This window comes from Dermacentor albipictus, chromosome 6, assembly GCF_038994185.2.
Source record: "Dermacentor albipictus isolate Rhodes 1998 colony chromosome 6, USDA_Dalb.pri_finalv2, whole genome shotgun sequence".
NCBI lineage: Eukaryota > Metazoa > Arthropoda > Arachnida > Ixodida > Ixodidae > Dermacentor > Dermacentor albipictus.
In genome coordinates, this window is record NC_091826.1 from 100050046 (window position 1) to 100069241 (window position 19196).

Genomic DNA, 19196 nt, shown 5'->3' on the forward strand with positions numbered 1-19196 from the left:
GTTTACATGAAATACACATTTATGATACACGTTCGCAATCATTGCCTCAACTTGAAACGCTCAAAGGGAATGCAGAATTTGACGTTAGGCGCGAGAGCTTTGCAAAAGTTTGTCCCCGCATGCGAGCATCGAAATCGTTTTCATTTACGAGAGGATGCATCAAAGTGGCCGAGAGACGTTATCGTTCTTTAAAGTTGTGGTCATTTGAAACCGCTTTGGCGAATGCGCCCATGTTCATGTTGTTTTTTATCCGTCGCGACCAAATGATCCTTTAGAACGTTGGACCGATGGCTTTCGACTATCCACTTGCGCTTCGAAAACGTAGCCCATTCCTTCTTGCTTCATATTGGATCTCTTCATGGACTCTTTAAAGCACACGCAGTGAAACCAGCTTATCGTTAGGGCGCCTGTGACATCGACGGTGGTTAAATGATGGTGAATGCATGGAAATGTACGCGGTATGCAGCAAAAGGCTGCACAACGGGCAACACCAGCGCAAACGTTATGCGGACGACATATGCAACGTTAAACGGCCTAGCGAAAAAACGATAATTCCTTATTCGTACTCATCGTGCAAAATTTGTTAACAGCATAGTCATCTATGCGACTTAATCATGGGAGATGCTTGTGACTACGAATAAATCGACAAGAGCATAAAAATGGCTGGAGAGCTTACGGCTGATATTGCCAAGTCTTGTCTTGCTGTCTACCGCTATCCTTGAAAAGACAACTACAATACCGTTGTACTCTACTGGCACTAATATCTGGCCCCAGACTTTGACGTTCGAAAAGATATTTGTGATTATAAGGACGGGGCAACGAGCAATGGAACAAAAAGTGTTATGCGTAACCTTAAGCGCTCGAAAGACAGTGCCATATGATACGGAGCAAAGGCGGTAGCCGATATTTTACTGGAAACTGGGATGACGAAATCGCAGGATGGTTAAGCGGTGGTCTATTATAGAGCTGCGCAATGGGTGCCTGGAATTAAAATGTAAAGTTGAGAATGGCAGAAAGTAGGTGGCTTGATGATATTACTAATATTGAAATACCACGGTTGAGACGACGCTTTATTCCAAGAAGGAAAAATGGCGCCGACGCAAAAACGAACACGAGCCGATGATTGATGATGACTTTGTACAGATGAAGATGAAGTCCGCATAAATGCTTGCAATATTATGGGGATAAAATAGTGTGCCACCTCTATTAGTAGGGATTTAAGTTCGCTGTGGGAAGCCTTTGTCCTGCATTTCACACGAATAGGCTCATAATGTTGAAAAAAAAAGGATGGTGATGATCAATATTATTTGCATAAACATGTAAGCAAACAACTCACAATTTGCATTCATAGCATTAAAGTGTCATTGATGAATGGGAGCTGATTTCAGATAATACTGATGTTTCCAATGAAACAATCTTCTTCACGGATTGGTTCTGTGTGCTTTGGTTAGCTACTTCCTACTGTGAACTCCTGAACACTGAAGATCTCTTTTAGGAACACCTTAACGAATCTGAAGCATCTGAGCCTGAAGCATACCTATGGCATTAACAAACACCGAGGTCTAATACGCCTATTGCGTAGAAAAAACAATAAGGGCTTTATCGGGCTCTCCGCAAATACCTTTACACCTACATGATTTGCATGAATCCAACAAATTTGCGCGCGCGTGGCACAACGTTAGTTTCCGACCCCCATCGCGCATGGTAGCCATGCGTTCGAGCCCAGGGGGAGCGTATGAGTTGTTTGTGGGCCCCGCGCTCTCTGCATCCTGCTTCACGCAGTTGCTTGTGATTCGAATACAAAGCTTCTGGTTTGAGCAATAGTATGCATTAGACACCAGTTTTCTTTCATAAATGTAGGTGTATCCACGGGAAGGTAATAAAGCTGATGATACGGTATCGCTCATACCACCGTTAATTCAACAGAAAGGCATAAACCCGGAAAACAAAAAACGGCAAACCGGAAAACCCCGTTATTTCTGCTTCAAATCATCATCATCATCATCAGTCTGGTTACGCCCACTGAAGGGCAAAGGTCTCTCCGATATTTCTCCAACAACCCCGGTCATGTACTAATTGTGACCGTGCCGTCCCTGCAAACTTCTTAATCTCATCCGCCCACCTAACTTTCTGCCGCCCTCTGCTACGCTTCCCTTCTCTTGAAATCCATTCTGTAACTCTTAATGATCATCGGTTATCTTCCCTCCTCATTACGTGCCCTGCCCATGCCCATTTCTTCTTCTTGATTTCAACTAAGAAATCATTAGCTCGCGCTTCTTCCCTCACCCAATCTGCTCTTTTCTTATCCCTTAACGTTACAGCTATCATTCTTCTTTCCCTAGCTCGTTGCATCGTCCTTAATTTAAGTAGAACCCTTTTCGTAAGCCTCCAGGTTTCTGCACCGTAGGTGAGTACTGGTAAGACACAGCTATTATACACTTTTCTCTTGAGGGATTATGGCAACCTGCTGTTCATAATCTCAGAATGCCGGCCAAACGCACCCCAGCCCATTCTTATTCTTCTGATTATTTCCGTCTCATGATCCGGATCTGCAGTCACTACCTGACCTAAGTAGATGTATTCCCTTACCACTTCCAGTGCCTCACTACCTATCGTAAACTGCTGTTCTCTTCCGAGACTGTTAAACATTACCTTACTTTTCTGCAGATTGATTTTTAGACCCACCCTTCGGCTTTGCCTTTGCAGGTCATTGAGCATGCATTGCAATTGGTCCCCTGAGTTACTAAGCAAGGCAATATCATCAGCGAATCGCAAGTTACTAAGGCATTCTCCATTAACTCTTATCCCAATTCTTCCCAATACAGGTGTCTGAATACCTCCTGTAGACGCGCTGTGAATAGCATTGGAGAGATAGTATCTCCCTGCCTGACGCCTTTCTTTCTTGGGATTTTGTTGCTTTCTTTATGAAGGGCTTTAAAATATTTGAAATAAATATTCCTTTAAAGTATGCGACAGTTCTGCACATATCATTGCTTCTCCACAGTATGACTGTGAATGGCAGGTATTGATCTTATACTGAGTGTCACTTGAGAATGGGCTGTTCAGAGAAGAAATGTTACTGGGACGTCGGCCGGACATATCACTGAAGCAAGCCATCAAGGACATCTTGTAATATTTAAATAAAGATTCCTATATTCAAGCACTACCGGAAGCATACGTGAATATTTTGGGAAATACACACAGAGATTCCACAGCTGCCTTGGTTTTCCACAATTAGAAATTACGTATCAAAATCGTCAGGCAAGCAGAAACAATCTCTCGAATACTATTCACCCAATGCATTTAAATATTCGAGATATTACGCTGGGAAGGCTTAGGAGTCGGTATCAACAGCAGTTATCTCAGCCCCCTTCGGTTTGCAGGTGAAGCTGTCCTGTCCAGCACTGGCTACGAATTAAAGCAAATGATCGAGCTCCCTAGCCGACAAAGTGTCAGATTGGGCTTGAACAATATGCAGAAGGCAAAGATAATTTTCAGTGGCCTGGCAAGGGAACAGAAGTTAAGGATCGCTATTCAGCTCCTCTAGTCTGTGAACCAGTACGTTTATCTAGGTCACTTACGCACAAGGGATCCTCATCATGGGAAGGAAATCTACAGAGGAAGAAAAATAGGCTTGAGTGCGTACGGTAGGCTTTAACAAAGCCTGTCTGGGAGCCCCGCATTTTCGTTCAAAAGAAAAATGCAAGATCATTGCATTCTACAGTTGCAGACATATACGGTGCAGAAACTTGAAGATTAACAAATAAGCTAAAAACAACATAGGGACCGCGAAAATAGCGATGGAACGAAATATTTTAGGCCTGATATTGAAATACAGAAATAAAGTGGTATGAATCAGATTTGAAACTGGCATGGCCGATATTATAGTTGAAATTAAGAGGAAAGAATAGATCAGGCAGGCCATGTAATGCGCAGGGTAGACAACTCGTAAACCATTAGAGTCACTGAAAGGGCTCCAAGGGATGGAAAACGCAGCTGAGAACTGCAAAAACCAAGGTGAGGTGAAGAAATCAGCAAATTTTCAGGCGCAAGTTGCAATCAGCCAGAGCAAGATACCGGTAAATGGAGGTCACTGTGACAGTCCTTCGCCCTCCAGTTTACATGAAATTAGGCTAATGCTGCTGCAGCTGCTTATCGTGATGATCATGGAATTGCAGACAATGAACGGTCTTTTTGTGGACTACTACCTGACCGATCATTACACCTCTGTCCAATATTTTGAACGAATCTATCCATTCACGAAACCTACTCGTGTACTGCATAAAAGTAACATGTCATAACTATTTTATCTTATTATTCCTGCAGAAAGTAGCTATGTCGCTCAAAAAGGTTACAGACCCCAACGAGGGTTTGTGGCTTTTTGTCTGTTCTCCCAGGATATGTATATATACCGTTTCGTATTGACGCTGAAACAAGTTTGAGTTAATATTTAGGTTAATACCCTATCTTGCGCACACATACAGTAGACTGTTTTAATGTAAGCTCACGTGTATTCCCCTTTTGTCATTATAGCCTCTTGGTAACGTGATCTCAGTTACCGATTCACGTTACTATCAGAAAGTGTCAGTGATCGAGTATTTGGCTTTTACATCATCCGGAATCTCTAACGCTATTCACGGTACGCTGGGAAGAAGTGTCAAATATATAAAACACGTAATGATTAGGAGTGACAGTCTAAGGAGCATCACAGACACTTTGGTTTTCAGGTGACGTTACGAGGCTTAACAATGCTGGTGATGGCGGTCCAGAATCACTCAGGACCTTAGAATGGTAACTAGGAAGGGTTGGAATGATGCTTAATGGGCAGGATAGGAAAGGAAGAGATGAAGTCAGCGTCTAGAATATGTGCAAGAGCATGCCCTTCTAGGTAAGTTACTGCAAGCGCAACTTGCTCGTTAGAAATCTATTTACAGGGAAATGAAAATGGGGGTTGCAGTGCGTACGGCAGGTATTAACCAGCCATGACCAGAAGCTTACCACAATGATTTCAGCTGATGCTTGAGCAATCATCAGGGACAGCTCCTGCTTGAGACTATTCGGGAAAAATTCAGCCCGCAGGACATATAACATGTAGGAAAGATGACCGGTGGAACATTGGACTTACATTATGGATCTCAAAAGAAGGAACGCGCGCTAGGTAGCATAAAGTTAGGCTAGGTAATGAAATTACAAAATTTGGAGGTGCAAGTTGCAATCATCTTGCGCAAGACAGAGGTAACTGGAGAACGCAAGAAGACGTTTTCATCCGGCAGTGCTCCTACCGCTGCTGCTGCTGCGGCTGCTGCAGTTCTTAATGATATAAAAAACGGTGAACGATTATACCGCTTGCCACTGCACGTCCTCATCATTACACCCCAGTCGGCGTTTTTTTTTTTTTTCGTTTTCCCTTTCCCCTTGAATATAGCAACAAGTTGAAGGACCTTTCCGTTTCTCAATACGTTCTTCTCTTTTATTCGCTTCATTCCGAAATAGCGTTTCGGTTCACATAGATTCCAGCTCTTGGATCTGAATTATTCTTCGGCTACTCCTTGTGGCCTGAAGAAGTAACACGTGTAATCTTTCAGTACAGCTTGGTGGTAGCACTGAGATTTGGTATGAAAATAAATTTGATCAGTTTTCCAGAAATTATTGTTTGGTTGTGCAAATGAAATCCAATCAATTCGATCAGGTTCGTACCGTTATTTCTCCGATCCGGAGACGAGCCGGAACTGCATGGTTTTCGATGAACCGAATCAAAAACGGGAACGAAAAAAGATTCGGTTTGGTACTCTGGTCAACAGAAATGAGGCTATGGCTTGCACGTGTAGACTCGTGGTAAACGAGATGAAGAAACATCATTTCAGTAACCACTGTCTACTTTATTTCATTTCAAATAACAACGAATTCAGTGGGGACAGGTACTGCGTCTGATGTGACGAGAGTTTTAAATGGTAACACGAAATGATTTAACAAAGTAAAGGGAACTTGCGCACTAGATGGATTTTGGCACAGCGGATCAGATAAGTTGCCCGTGTGCCTGATCAGCAGCGCTCACGAAGGTGCATTTAAGACATGTCCTCGGCACAGCCGCTGTAGTTGTTAATGGCTGCATTTGTGGTGCGCCATCGCTGCGCCGCTGCACTTAAAACGCTTAAGTTACGTTATGGAACAGACGAGCCATGATAGGGGCGCATGCTTGTGCGAAAGTTCGGAGAGGGTTGCCTTAAGTCGCGCTAGGCAAAAACCCTGCGACCTTATTTGCTTTGTTTACTACTCGTAGGATAAGAAACATAGATCACCATTGTGTTGCGAAGTTGGTATCTGCGTTCAAGGCTTGGCAATCTGGAGCCATGGCTTGGATAAAAGGAGGTTGGCTTGGGTGGGACTGCCGCTGTGGTGCCAGGAACGGTGATTGATACGCCGTAGTGTCGTCTTCCTGTGGCCCATGCATAATACCATTATCGTTACTAATTCACTGAAACATAGCTCGAGTACTTGTGACACTGAGTTTGTACAAAGTGGGTATGTATGTGCGAGTTCACTACATTGGATCATTTCATATCCGCCTGATGTTCCGGACCTTGACTCACTCGTCAACCCAAAAGCGCCTTTCAAGCTGTTAGCTCGGGCGTCGTCGTAGAGTTTGCACGAGCAAACAGGCGAGGAGTTTCTCCTTAGGTGAAAGCACTAGGCTGATCCATGTGACCGAACAGCTGCCAAGCAACAGGGCTGCTGAAACTTCGCTTGTAGAAGTGTGTTGAGTGTAGAGGCTAAAATTAAATCACTGAGCGCAGAAGAATGAAGAAAACCTTCGACGTCGCATTTTCGGCATCGCTTCTAAGGCTAAAGTTGTTACTTTAATTTATTAGTAGAAATAATCTTTATTTCGTTGATTTTGTTCTGTCGTGTAATGAGTAGTGCAAATAAGTAAGATTGGTATGTCATTCAATAGAACGTTATTTTTTCTTGCTCACACTAATGAGGTTGCAATGCAGAAGCCACGCTTCAGGAGTTTTCTGCGCAGAATGTAAAGAAAATTTGTTTCTTCTACAGATTTCATCAAGCTGCACAAAACATTTAAATTCGCTTAACATGAATTCACCTTTATTATCTGCAACGGCACCTCCATATACGACGCCGACTTTAAAAAATGCATCTTAGCTTATACCATCACCACTTTTATAGAAATGGCGCAGGATGTTGTTCTAGAACTGGCTGCTACTTTTTGTAAATCTGAAGGCACAAACCACTCGTTTCAGCTCCGAGCTCCAGCTTGATATCCTCATGTGCATCGACTTGCTCGTTCGTATCCTACCTCAAACTGCGCCTAAGGCCAGTGAACGCTGACATTTATACTTTCCTCTCTTCCATAACCAACATTCAATTTTCGTATAGAAAACTTAAAAAATACGATATTGTTCCCTTTGATTTTTTGCTTGTTGCTTTCATTGTTTTGTTAGTTGCTTTCATTTTGGTGTTTGTGTAGTCTTAGCCATGGGTTTCTTTAATACAAACTGGCCATTTTCAGATTTTTTTTTGTCTTTTTATTACGATAAGCCCAAGATATTTCCCTTTCTATATATTATGCACCAATTCCACATACATTACCTAGTAAATGTGTTCCACTTAGTGGTGTATCGTGTATTAGGACATAAGGGTTGCTCCAAGGAACGTTAAATGAGCATTTAGGTATTACTACTTTCGCGAAGTGTGTTCTTGTTTTTCATTGCTGCACGTATGCTATAGCCGACTGATTGTTACAGCGTAGCCGTGTATGCCTAGGTTCCGGCGCATATCGTCTACGTGTAGACCGACCAACAATTTTCGTTAGATGTTGCTATGAGGGCCGACCCTCGGCGGAGCTGAATCAGGCTTCAAGCACTCCCCATACGTGTGCCGATGCCTAAGACAGTGCAATACAGGGCCAACCTGCGGCGCAGATGCAGTTTGCCATTAACATGCCCACTGGCCATCGCCTGGCTGGTCATCGTTCTTCAGAGAAGGATGGCACTGAATTTTTTTTTTCGTTGCCTGCTTATCAGTTTTTAGCCACAGCAGTCCCGTATCTAGTCTGTTTTTGAGGTGCAGACTGTCCCCGTGTTGCCTTTTTTTTGTGCTCACGTAGAATCGTCCTTTTTCAACTGCGCGAAGATACAGTTTGATGGTCCAAGGTTCTTGCAATTCGTGTTCACCGGATTGGATCGCATAAAATACAAGCCGGAGCATCTGTAACTTATGCAGTGCACCGGTGTTGACAGTGTTTGCCAAGCTGGCTGCCACCAAGTTTGTTGTTTAGTGGAGGGCACAAAATTCGCGAAATAGATATTTGCTGCCAGAATGTCTGCATGGTCATTTCCTCTACTGAGAGTTTTTCTTAACATTTTAACCATGGTGCATATTCGCTAAATTTATGCATTTACAACCTTCGCAGATTGGTGGATGTTACACATTGTTAAATTGCGGTTGTGGCCTTATAAATGTCCATTTTGTATAAATGTTTGGCTAGATGCAATAAGAGTTGGGAGCTGCATTATCGCCAACCGTAGTTAGAGATAAAATTGCAGATGTACGATAAGCGTGCAGAATATGAGGGAAGGGATAACGGTGAAAACACTTGGTAAAGCATTGAATCCTTAAAACGCTTCCTTATGTTTTGTCACTTTCGTCACAGAAGACTTCGTTATGTTCGAGCGTCTACTGCTAGCGCTAGCATCGTTTTGCCTCCTGGGCAACGGGAACGGACTTGAAATCGACGACGCAGACGGAGGATACATTAACCTCCTAGTATCGATTCACCAGGACACCCTACCAAATGAAGTGGTTGTCGACAACCTAAAGGCATGTGCCAAATTCTGAGCAATATTCTACGCTTCTTATAAAAGAATGTTGTCTAATGGGATACAAACCACGTTCGACCACAAATGATATATTGTTTTCATTTATTTTGGGGCCGCTTTCTCCTCGTGTGACCTTTATGCATCTCTTAATTTGTGCTTAACGCTCTTTGTTGTCATGATGCCTAATATAACGGTCGAATTAGCGCTGACAAACTTTGTGTCCTTTTCTGCACTATGCATCATTAACTTAGAACGACAGAAAGCTGAGAAAGTTGGTAAGGATTCATTATGCAAAATAGAAGTGAGGCGTGCAGACAGGACACAAGAGTAGAGAAGTGGACAACGGCGTTCGTGTTGTGCACTTCTTTACTCTTGTGTCCTGTCTGCACGCCTCACTTCTATTTTGCATAACGCATCATTAACCTTTTTCCTATACAGACACTGGAACATTCCTGCAACGCATTTATTTCATGTTCCTCAGTCGTTCATCGAAATGAATTTTTACTCTGAACTTCCGGACTTCAATATTTTTCCATGCATTATAACACCCTGTGAGAATTCAATTTTTAGTATTCGCGTGCGCGTCCAATGGGAGGCACTCCACTCACCCTAGGTTGATGTCAAGTTGCAGTTGTACCTCTGACTTCATGCAAGTAACTGAATTTACAAATATGTCCTGCAGCCATCGTACTTTTGTGCTGTGGCTGTTTAATGAAAGTAAAACCTACGGCGGATCTACACATAACCGGTCGTGAAATCACAAAACTCATTTGCGACTTACCAGAAAAAGAAACGCCGTGTTGTAAAATGCAGGCCCTCCTTCAATCGTCGTCTGAGCTCCTGCACGAGGCCACTGGCGGTCGAGTTTTCATCAAGCAAGTCGTTATGGAGTTTCCGAAAACGTGGCCGCAGAGGACGACAGCTCGAAGCTCACCGAAATGGTTGTTCTCAAAGAGCGATGTCCGTGTTGAAGCTTTAGAGAGCGGCCACAAAGACGATTCCTTCAGTACAAAGCTTCGGAGGAGGTGTGGGCAACGGGGCGACTTCATTCGTGTTCCGCCACGCGTACTGTCTGAGCTGAACACAACAAAGGAGGCCTTAAAAGATGCAAGTACGGATCTTTTCTACAACGCTATAGTAGTAATATTATCGACTGCTACTACAACTACTACTACTACTGCTTTTAATAATAATAATAATAATAATAATAATAATAATAATAATAATAATAATAATAATAATAATAATAAAATCATAATGTTAATTGCCACCAAAAGCTTGAAGAATGATGTATAGGAACAAGATACATATCGCGATTGAAATACAGGCATCAATCAGATATAGAGAACAGCGAAAAAAAAATGTGTCAAGATATTGAGAAGGACAAGATTGCAGTTTGTTAATCTTCTTAAAGCAATAAATGGGAGCAGTAAATTTTATGATACGAAAGTATTCTTAAAGTTAGTTTCACTACTATTACTTCAATATTCCTGTCACCGTGCTTTTCAAATCGGCGTTAAAGATTTCATAAACAAAAGACGACATACCAGACGTGTTTTCCAAGTTTCTTTGTGGCGCTATTTTTTGTTTCTAAACGGAAGTCGAATAAGGTTTGACAACTGCTTCTATTAGCAAGCATTGGAAATTCGGTAATTTCTATAATCCTGCATAGCGTTCATCTCCAACACTCTGCACAGAAGACGAGGATTGTAATGCCATACCTCAATGCCGCGTAACGCAATGCATGTTCAATGATTTACTCTTCCCAAAAGGGGCTCTGAGCTTTGATATTAACCAACAGCCAAGCGACTGACTTCTGTATTGAATAAATGAGTGAAAAGCGAGCTTAGAAAGATAGGTGACTATCGAAATATATTCTAACAAAGTTACCACAATCCAGTTATGGAATAGGGGTTTGCAGTTACAAGAAACACAGCTCGACCTAGGCAAGCAGAGAGGTATGTTACAGTAGTGTTAAGTAGAGAGCGAAAACAATCCGGTTATTTTAGCGTTGATAAACAACTCATCATTAGTGAACCAACGCGTTGCAATGTACACGTCAATTTGCATAATTTGACGGGACATTTAATAAGAAAGATGTACTGTTGCTATAACACTGTCATCATCATGCCGGAACGCCGAAGATTCCGATATTGCCAAAGAGATGTTACCAACAACATGTTAAACAACGATTCCGAGAAAGTTGACACCTGAGGAACACCAGTATTCAGGTACAACATAGAAATGAAAATGTTCTCATCATCGGTAAGGACCAGTTGAAATCAGATGTTGAAGTAATTTTTGAGAATGTTGTAAAAAGGCCTAGAGACCTCAAAACAATTGTTCACTTAACAAGATTTTGAGCTTCAGGTGGTAAAACTATTTCGCAACATCTAAGAAGAGAACACACATGAAAAAATAGCGATTGAATGCCGAGGACAGTTCATCTGAAAATTCCTCAAGCTGTGCAATAGCATGATGCCCCCAAACAAAACCAAACTGTCGATCAGTCAGGATGGGAAATATGTTTTAAAGGAAGACATAGTCGGGAAGATATATTTTTCCAAGACCTAAGCAGCAACTTGTGAGACAGAAATTGGCCAAAAGTTCTCGACCTTACCCGTCTTTCCTTACTTGCGTAGTGGCATAACAATTGTAGTCTTGAGGTATTTCGGAATAATACCGGACGCTGCATCCAGATTCTTTCGGATGATGTGTAATAATAGTATTCCATTATAACACTGGGGGCTTGTTAGGACGGAAACTGGAAACATTTCTTCCAGAAGGCACTTCGAAATTCTCTGAAGAAAATGTCGTGCCAATATGGATTGCGTTAACGACTGAGAGTTTGGGGATTGAGAGAAAGCTCTTTGGGACGGACGCTCTTACAAAGTGCTTGTTGAAAGCATAAGCTACAGCTGTGCGCTGTTGCTGAAAAGTTTTGAAAAGAGACCGTTGTGGAAAACTCACTCATCTGCGATAATTTATGAAAGACCTAGTTTGGCATACACTAGTTGAAGATTGCTGGAATTTATTAAAAATAACCGCGTTGCATGCCCCGCAGAAAAGCAACAACTCTATTTCTAGGCTACTTGTAATCTAGTCATACTGCTTGGTTGCAGCATATTATGAAGTTTCCACAAAGCATCTAGATACGAAATCACCGCAATCATTTCCGTGTTCATCTTGCAGTGACACTTAGCGATCGGTGTAGCTACCACCCTGTGCAACATAATTCGAAATGTTGCAGTTTTGTAGAGAACCTTTTATACACTATGCCCGAAGAGTGCTCTTTGGTTAAAGATGCCGAGTCAAACGAAACTATAAGATTTTCAAGCTTAGATTGCTTATTACAGGGACAAGGTATTTGCGCTTCCCAGATGCAGTTCCGACTGACAGCGTTACAGGCGCGTCCTGTAATACAAGACGGCATACTACAAGATAGTTGTCAACTAAGCTTTGCAAAATGCTACATGACCTAATTGAATAGTTGGGGGTTCTGCCCGAACTGCGGTCCTAAGCAGGACTGCCCTACGCTATTATTTACTAATACAACTCTAGTTAGAGTTCCAATTGCACCATCCACACCACAAACGACAATGTAGAAAGATAATCAGACATACGATTTCGGGGCGTAAAATGTTGGTGATAAAGTCGTCGATCGAACAAAATTGGTCCACTGAGGCCCATTGCCGCATTTATTATCAACCTCTGCCAGAAAAGTTGAAAGTCTGCATGAAGGTGATCCATGGCTAAGTAGGATGTGCATACAAAATGACCTGCTACAACATTTCACTGCCATAAATTCAGTACGTACGAAAAACGAGAAACCAGACGGAACTGTACAATACCACTGATGCCCACTTGCTGTAACAAAATGTGCTGAAAAGCCATGCGAGCTGAAATATCAAGGCAAGCCTAGGAAACATTGAGTAATGTTATTACAAAAACGTCTACAAAGACAGCTGCAGAAACAGCCAGAAATTTAAACTGTACTCAGTAGTTAAGGACGCTTCGAATAATAATGCTTACAACACTACAACTTTGAGCATAATTGCATCTAAATTCGTTTTTGATGAAATGAAGTTTGTTGTTTCGATGAAAGATAAAAGGAATGTTGACTGAACAATGTTTTCCACGCCTGCTTGTTTAGGATTCGAGCTGGCGACGCTGTTTCTTTCTTTTGCACGGAGGTATCGCCTGCTTTCTTCCAACAAAGCAGAAAACCTTCCTCCTTTGCCATCGTTCCGGCTGTTTAGGAGAGGTCATGCTTTCCTTTGGTCAAGTTATCGTTGCTGTTGCTCTGTACAAGTGATACACTTTCATAGTTGCTTCAGCTTTCCCCACGCGCTTGAAACTATTTTTCTTTCCGAGTTGAAGATGTGAAGCGCACCAGCACCACAGGTGTACAAACGACATTGCCTTTCAGGCAATCAGTGACCACAATGTCGTCAGATGAAAGCCCAGAAAGTTTCTGTTTTACTGCATTCGCCTAATTATTTGTGATAAGCTTTCCTTGATTTTCTCCTGTAAACGTTGAATGTCAAGATTGTTTCGTCTGTGGTACTGCTCAATATATCTTGGTTTTCTTATGGATTTTGCATTACTCCTGTCTGAATTACCACAATTCTTTTCGAAGCTTCCACTTCAGCACCCACAGATAATTGACGGTCAAGAATATCTTGCTGCTGTTTCAAAATATAATCGTACTTTTCGTCCAAGAAAGACACCGATCTTTCGAGTTACCCGACTTCGATACAGTCCAGGACTCATCCTGCTGCAATAAGAGAGAACCAACCTTCTTTCGTGGAGCCGGCTAACATCGCAAACATATATTTTTTTCTGATTTCATTTAGTTCATCCAAGAGTGCTGACTCTGAAACATGTTTGCTTCACGAGCAGCCTGTGCGCTGGTGTTTAGATTCTTGTTTTTTCGGCACGTTTTACACACCCATGCATCTCGTTTCGTTTGGCCCCGCGTAATACGTTGTCGATCCTCGACATAACGGAGCTCTGCTTACAGCGAAAGGTTCGTCAAATCGCAAATTTTGTTATTTTGATGTTTTAAAATGTCAGCAATCAAATAATTTCATAAATTCCCCAAAATTCTCGGCGGATACTATCTTGTCGGCAATCACTTATAAATTTCAAGGAGGTAGGGCCATAATAGCGTGGTTATGAGCGCACGCGATGCAGATCGCGCAGAGACCAAAGAATCGGCGTGGCTAACCACCCGTGCTACCCGCAACCGCGCGTGGCGCCCTCAAAGTAAGGAGCGCGAAAAGATAAGCATATTCGCTTTGAGAAAAACGAACCTCGTAGTTATCCAGAAAGAGGGAGCACTGAAGGCGATGGCGGAAAGACAACTACACGAAGTAACGTTCGTAGTTTTGTCGGTGTCACGCGCGCTCTGGCAAAGTCCACTCGTTGAGCAAGAGCACTTGCTGCAGCAACGCAAGCGAACGCTTCCTACCGCGCCTCCGAAACATGAGATTGCGCGACCGGAAACACCAGACGCGCGAGAACCAAAATCGCACGAAGGCCGAGTGAGGTTCTTAGGTGATTTTGTGAAAGGTAGGGTAAAGTGCCGTGCAGTAACTCTTTCTCAATAGAGGGCACTTTAACTATGCTGCTCTAGGGAATGAAGGTTGGGGGGCGCGGGCTCGCGCTTTACTTTTGCCCAAGATTGCCTTCAAGATAGAAGGCGTGGCCCGCGTATGGGTAGCGATATGCAGCTTGAGCAATGGAGGCGAATGCGCCGTTGGGAGAGGGCGGATATGCGAGCGTCCCTTAACCTGCTTCCTCCTCTATCACGTGACTGGTCACGTTACCCTGCGCTCTTTCCATTTCCACCTAGCGCTGAAGGAATCGCCAGCTCTAGTGTTTCCTCTAGCGCCCTGACCTGCCGCGTGCTCCCAGGCCTCCGCAAGTTGTTATGCGACAAATGGCGCAGCGCCGTTTCCAGCATATTTCGTCCCGGCCCGCGCTCTTCGGCAGTGTTTTTACCACTCCAGCTTTTCATGCCGAAGGACGCTTGGAAATAACTTTTCCTCAGTCGACATTTTCATTGTTTTATTGCTCCATTTACCAGCCATGCACTCTCCCATGTATATGCTTGAAATGGCCTAAACCTTCGCTGAATCGAAACCATGTCAAGAGATTACCTCGCTCAATGGCGAAAAAAATGCTCGCCTTTGAATTGAAATAACATTGGGAAATTAAAGTAGTTACTTACATCGCGAATTTTGTTAAATTGAGGTACCTTACATCGAGGATTAACTGTAAACGTACTAACGGCTATACTAGAGCATGGCTGTTCGCGATGATACGAAAACGTAGATTCAGCACATATTACTTTTCCACCGGTAGGCAGCGTCTTAAGACAAGCAATGCAGGTGTAATCTTTTCCCATTGTACAGAGCGAACTTATTAAAGAGAGAAAATTAGACAAGTAATCGAGAAACGAGCCAAAAAACTTACGTTAGTCCGGGAGAACAGTTCATCGAAGGAACTCTTCCCAAAACAAACAGGGAGTAGCGCTCTCCTCATGATGCGCAGAAGTCGCCCGAGGCCTGCCGTAACCATCACTGTAACGGACCAAAAACGTCGCCTCACAGAGCGAAGCCAGAAGCGACTACACGACGAGGAGGGGTGCGAGGCAGACACTTTTGCGTTAAGCGATAAGGTGCAGCAAGTAGCAACACTGGCGCACTAGCGTAGACCGGAGGTAGCAGCCTCGCAGGGGAGTGTTGCCGAAATTGTCCGGTGAGAGTGCTCCCTGGAGGACAAGGTGAAGAAGCCGTCCAAATCCCGCAGCGACCGCTGCAGTGATTCCCATCGTGTGTTGTCGCTTTGCCTGAAGCGACGTACTGCTAACAATAATGTTATGCAATCAGTCAATAAATCAATCAATCTTTTACCGTGCCCAGGAAAAGCCATAAGGTATGAGAGCTCGCGCACGCATACATTAAAGAAACGTCAGCGGTATATACGTAAAAAAAAGAAAACATTCAAACCACTGTTCAAAAAAACAGTGTACATGCAACGCGGCGCAAGGTCAGTACAAACGAAAATGAAGGACGGTACACTATGAAAAACTGCGACACTACAACGCAAAGCTCGAAAAAGAACAAATAAAATTATAAAAATCAGCGTTATAATGACTACCCTGTGAACGGTTGCAGTGTCGGTAAAAATACTAATGTTAGCCATGAAAATGAATAAAATGTTTTTATGGAGCCGAAGAACAGCTACAGAGCTTGCGTACGAATGTGTTTAAGAAGAAATGTCGAGACAAAATACGCAAAGAAGACAGATATGGTAGACAAAACAATGGGAGGTAGCAAAGCACATACCAATCGGCAAGCACAATGTGAGTAGGTTCATGTAAAAGTGACGTAATCATACAACGTAATTATCCACACACACAAAAGCTGAAATAATGAACTGCTAAATGCGTGAGTACAGACGAAGCGATTATTGAGTGTTTTTTTTTTAAGTTGAGCCACAGGACAGTATAATGCAATAAACCCACGCACAAAACGTGGAATGCTGCCTTCTATTCGTCTTCGGCTGAAAAAAAATTGCACACAAACAAGAAGTATAATGCATGAGGCATGGAGTGCTTTGTAGAGGAACAGAAGGCCCGATTTAGTACGTCTTGATTTTTGAAGTGATTTGAGAGATATCGACAGAGCTGGGCCGTGGTCACGACAACGGGAAAAGCCGTGTTAACAATAGACATAAGGTTATCTACGATGCGTTCATTGAGGTCTGAATTTCATTAGTACTGCAAAAGGATAGACAGTTGGGCGAGTTGGTACGGTAACATGATTTTGGCTTCTAGCGCGAAGTGAAACACGGACACTTAAAGGAGCGCTCGTCTTCTAGCGCTCGTCTTGTCTGCTCCTTTCTGTGTCCGTGTTTCACTTCGCGCTAGCAGCCAAAATCATGTTAAAATTCATTTGTACGTTCCCCCCCCCCCCCGTAGCTAGAGCTATATTCTAGTAGTCGAAGACACACAGTAGAATACAATTTCATAAAATCAAACGGCGAGTGGAAGTCATGCGATGTACAACAAGCAATATACAACAAGCAATACCTGTAGCGTGAAGGGCACGCGGCTTCGCATGCTTAGCTTGTGAAGAGAAGTTCAGCGCTTTTTTTTCAAGTGCGCGCGACGATTTTTCTTTTCATCCAAACTCGGCATTGGAACCAACCGAAATGTGTACAGCAATCGCACATGGTTTGTTGTTAATGTATAACTTAATACCATAGTTCTGGAACCAATTATTAGTAAGTACCACCTTTGTACCAGTTCCCGGCGTGGAAGCAAAGTGTTTAGTAGAGCCGATCTAGCTTCAGCCTCAGGTTCTCACATTTTAACCGGCGCTCCAATGTTGCCTCGTAGTTCTCGACCCGCAGTGATGCCGCCACGCAAAAGCGCGACAATGAAAGGAAAAGAAGGCGGATGTCTAAATCAATTTGCTCTGCACCTCTGTTCGTGTCACAGCGGTGGAAAGACAGCAACATATAATTTCATCGTTTCTCTAAAGAAACAGACGATGGGCATCGGATACCCATTTGGAAAAGAATATTACGCGTTCAGAGGAGGTGAGCGTTACTGCGCTGGTTTGTTCGCAACATTTCATTTGGGAGGACTTCTTTATTTCCGTAGAGTAGGCCACTGCTTTCTTTTTGTATAGTTTCAGTATGTTGTGGTCCTTTCAACTCCCAGAGTGTGCTGTGTTTAGGCAGGCACTTTAATAACTTATTGTTGTATGTTTAAGCTTCATTTTATTTCCCTGCATTAGTGTTACTATAATGTCTAAGGCAACAACATTATGCTTAATAATGTACCTTTGTCTCCAGGCACCGATAGCAGGAACGATAACTAATTCGCAAGGTCGTAGTTCATCATGACACATGTGAAGCCACGCCGCGACGTACAGTTCTAATAGCATGTTTTACTTTTGCGTGTAAACAGAATATGCTGTTTTCTCGTTCAGTATGGTGTGTTTTTAGTTTCTTTGTTCCCAAGAGATTTATACGCAACTCCAAACAGAGCTCATTCATGATTTGTCGTTTAGTACCTGCTCCCCGCGCCTTTATGTTGCTTTCGAACTCTGTGCACAGAGCTAAGTTCATTTACAAATGCTTTGAGTATCTAATATAGGTGAGGCTACTCATAGGAAAAGCCTCGCAAATCTTCAGAAACCTTTTGGAAGAAATGCAGCTTGGTTCCACTGGTTATTTGCTTCTCGCGTTTCCCCGGGCTTTGAGAATTCCTACGGGCAGTGGATGTCTACTGTGTTCCTATGCCTGGACCCAACCTTGCACTTTGCGTACTGTGAGCTCCAGAGGCAGAAACTGACCTGCTGTTTGTTTTAATCCCATGACGCTATGACCAAAAATGGCGCTAAAATTTAGCAGATTTTAGCCTCGTTCTTTCACTGCATAATATCCGCATTTAGCTCCTGATGACACGATAGGCGCGCTGCCGCCTCTGTATTCTGCTATGCTATGTAATATAATACAGGACGAATCGCAATACCAAGTTGCTTATATGAAGATGGAAAGTATCGTGCCCGTAGCAGTGGAGCAATGCCACCAACGAGTGGTTGCACCTTTCAGCGGCTCGGAACGCACATATGTTATTTACCTTACGGTTTGCTTTAAAGCCGTTAAAAAAGATCCATGCAGCTCTGGGCAGGCCGGACTTTTGCACGGACAGGGCACTTATTTCCGGGGCTTCGTCGCAGAAATCGGAGAGGCCGATCATAAGGTAATCGGCCGAAAAGACCCTTTCCACTTCGACGAAGCAGCTGGAGCTTACGTTACAAACGAGAAAGTTCAGAAAAGCACATACAACGCTACGCCAAAGAGCCGCCGTGCACCTTCATGTCGTAGCCATATTTGTTTGTATAGACAGTGTTGCCTGCATATGTAACGAATTCTGCAGTAGCCAATAATTGACAAAGTGACATCTACGAACATTAGTAAGAAAAGAGGAGCAAGAACGGATCATTCTAGAATTGCCCTAGTGACGTGTTAGCATAGAGAGCCTTGTTTATTTATGCAGACGAAGCACGATAGCTTGTTCAGGTAAACCGGAGACAGGACAGTGATGAAAAAAGGCATGTCCATTTGGGAGAGGTTTGTAATGAGGAGCTAATGACAAACTACAACAAATATTTCAGTTAGGTCAATGTAAGAAACGTCTTATTTCCGCGACTATGTACCACACTGCAAACTTGGGTCTCAAATATACCCAAGTTTGTTGCTGTGGTGATGCTAAGCCATTCTGTTCGATTATAATGTTCTTGGAACTAACGTAAAGCAGCGAATGCAGCGGAGTTT

The 19196-nt window shown here is 43.1% G+C and overlaps 1 protein-coding gene across 12 annotated transcripts in view; it reads left to right on the forward strand.

Annotated features, from left to right (window-relative positions):
* Positions 1–19196, forward strand: part of LOC135913650 (calcium-activated chloride channel regulator 1-like) — a 164190-nt gene that overhangs the window by 1739 nt on the left and 143255 nt on the right. For 9 of the 12 annotated variants that reach the window (XM_070541101.1, XM_070541102.1, XM_070541103.1 and 6 more), the window contains 2 exons: positions 8672–8838; positions 9651–9948. In XM_070541101.1, the coding sequence (XP_070397202.1) occupies positions 8683–8838; positions 9651–9948 (454 nt within the window). In that variant the 5' untranslated portion in view covers positions 8672–8682. Of the gene's footprint in view, positions 1–4817; positions 4889–8671; positions 8839–9650; positions 9949–19196 lie in introns of those variants that run through there. The other 3 variants (XM_070541105.1, XM_070541104.1, XM_070541107.1) reach the window with 3 other exon arrangements.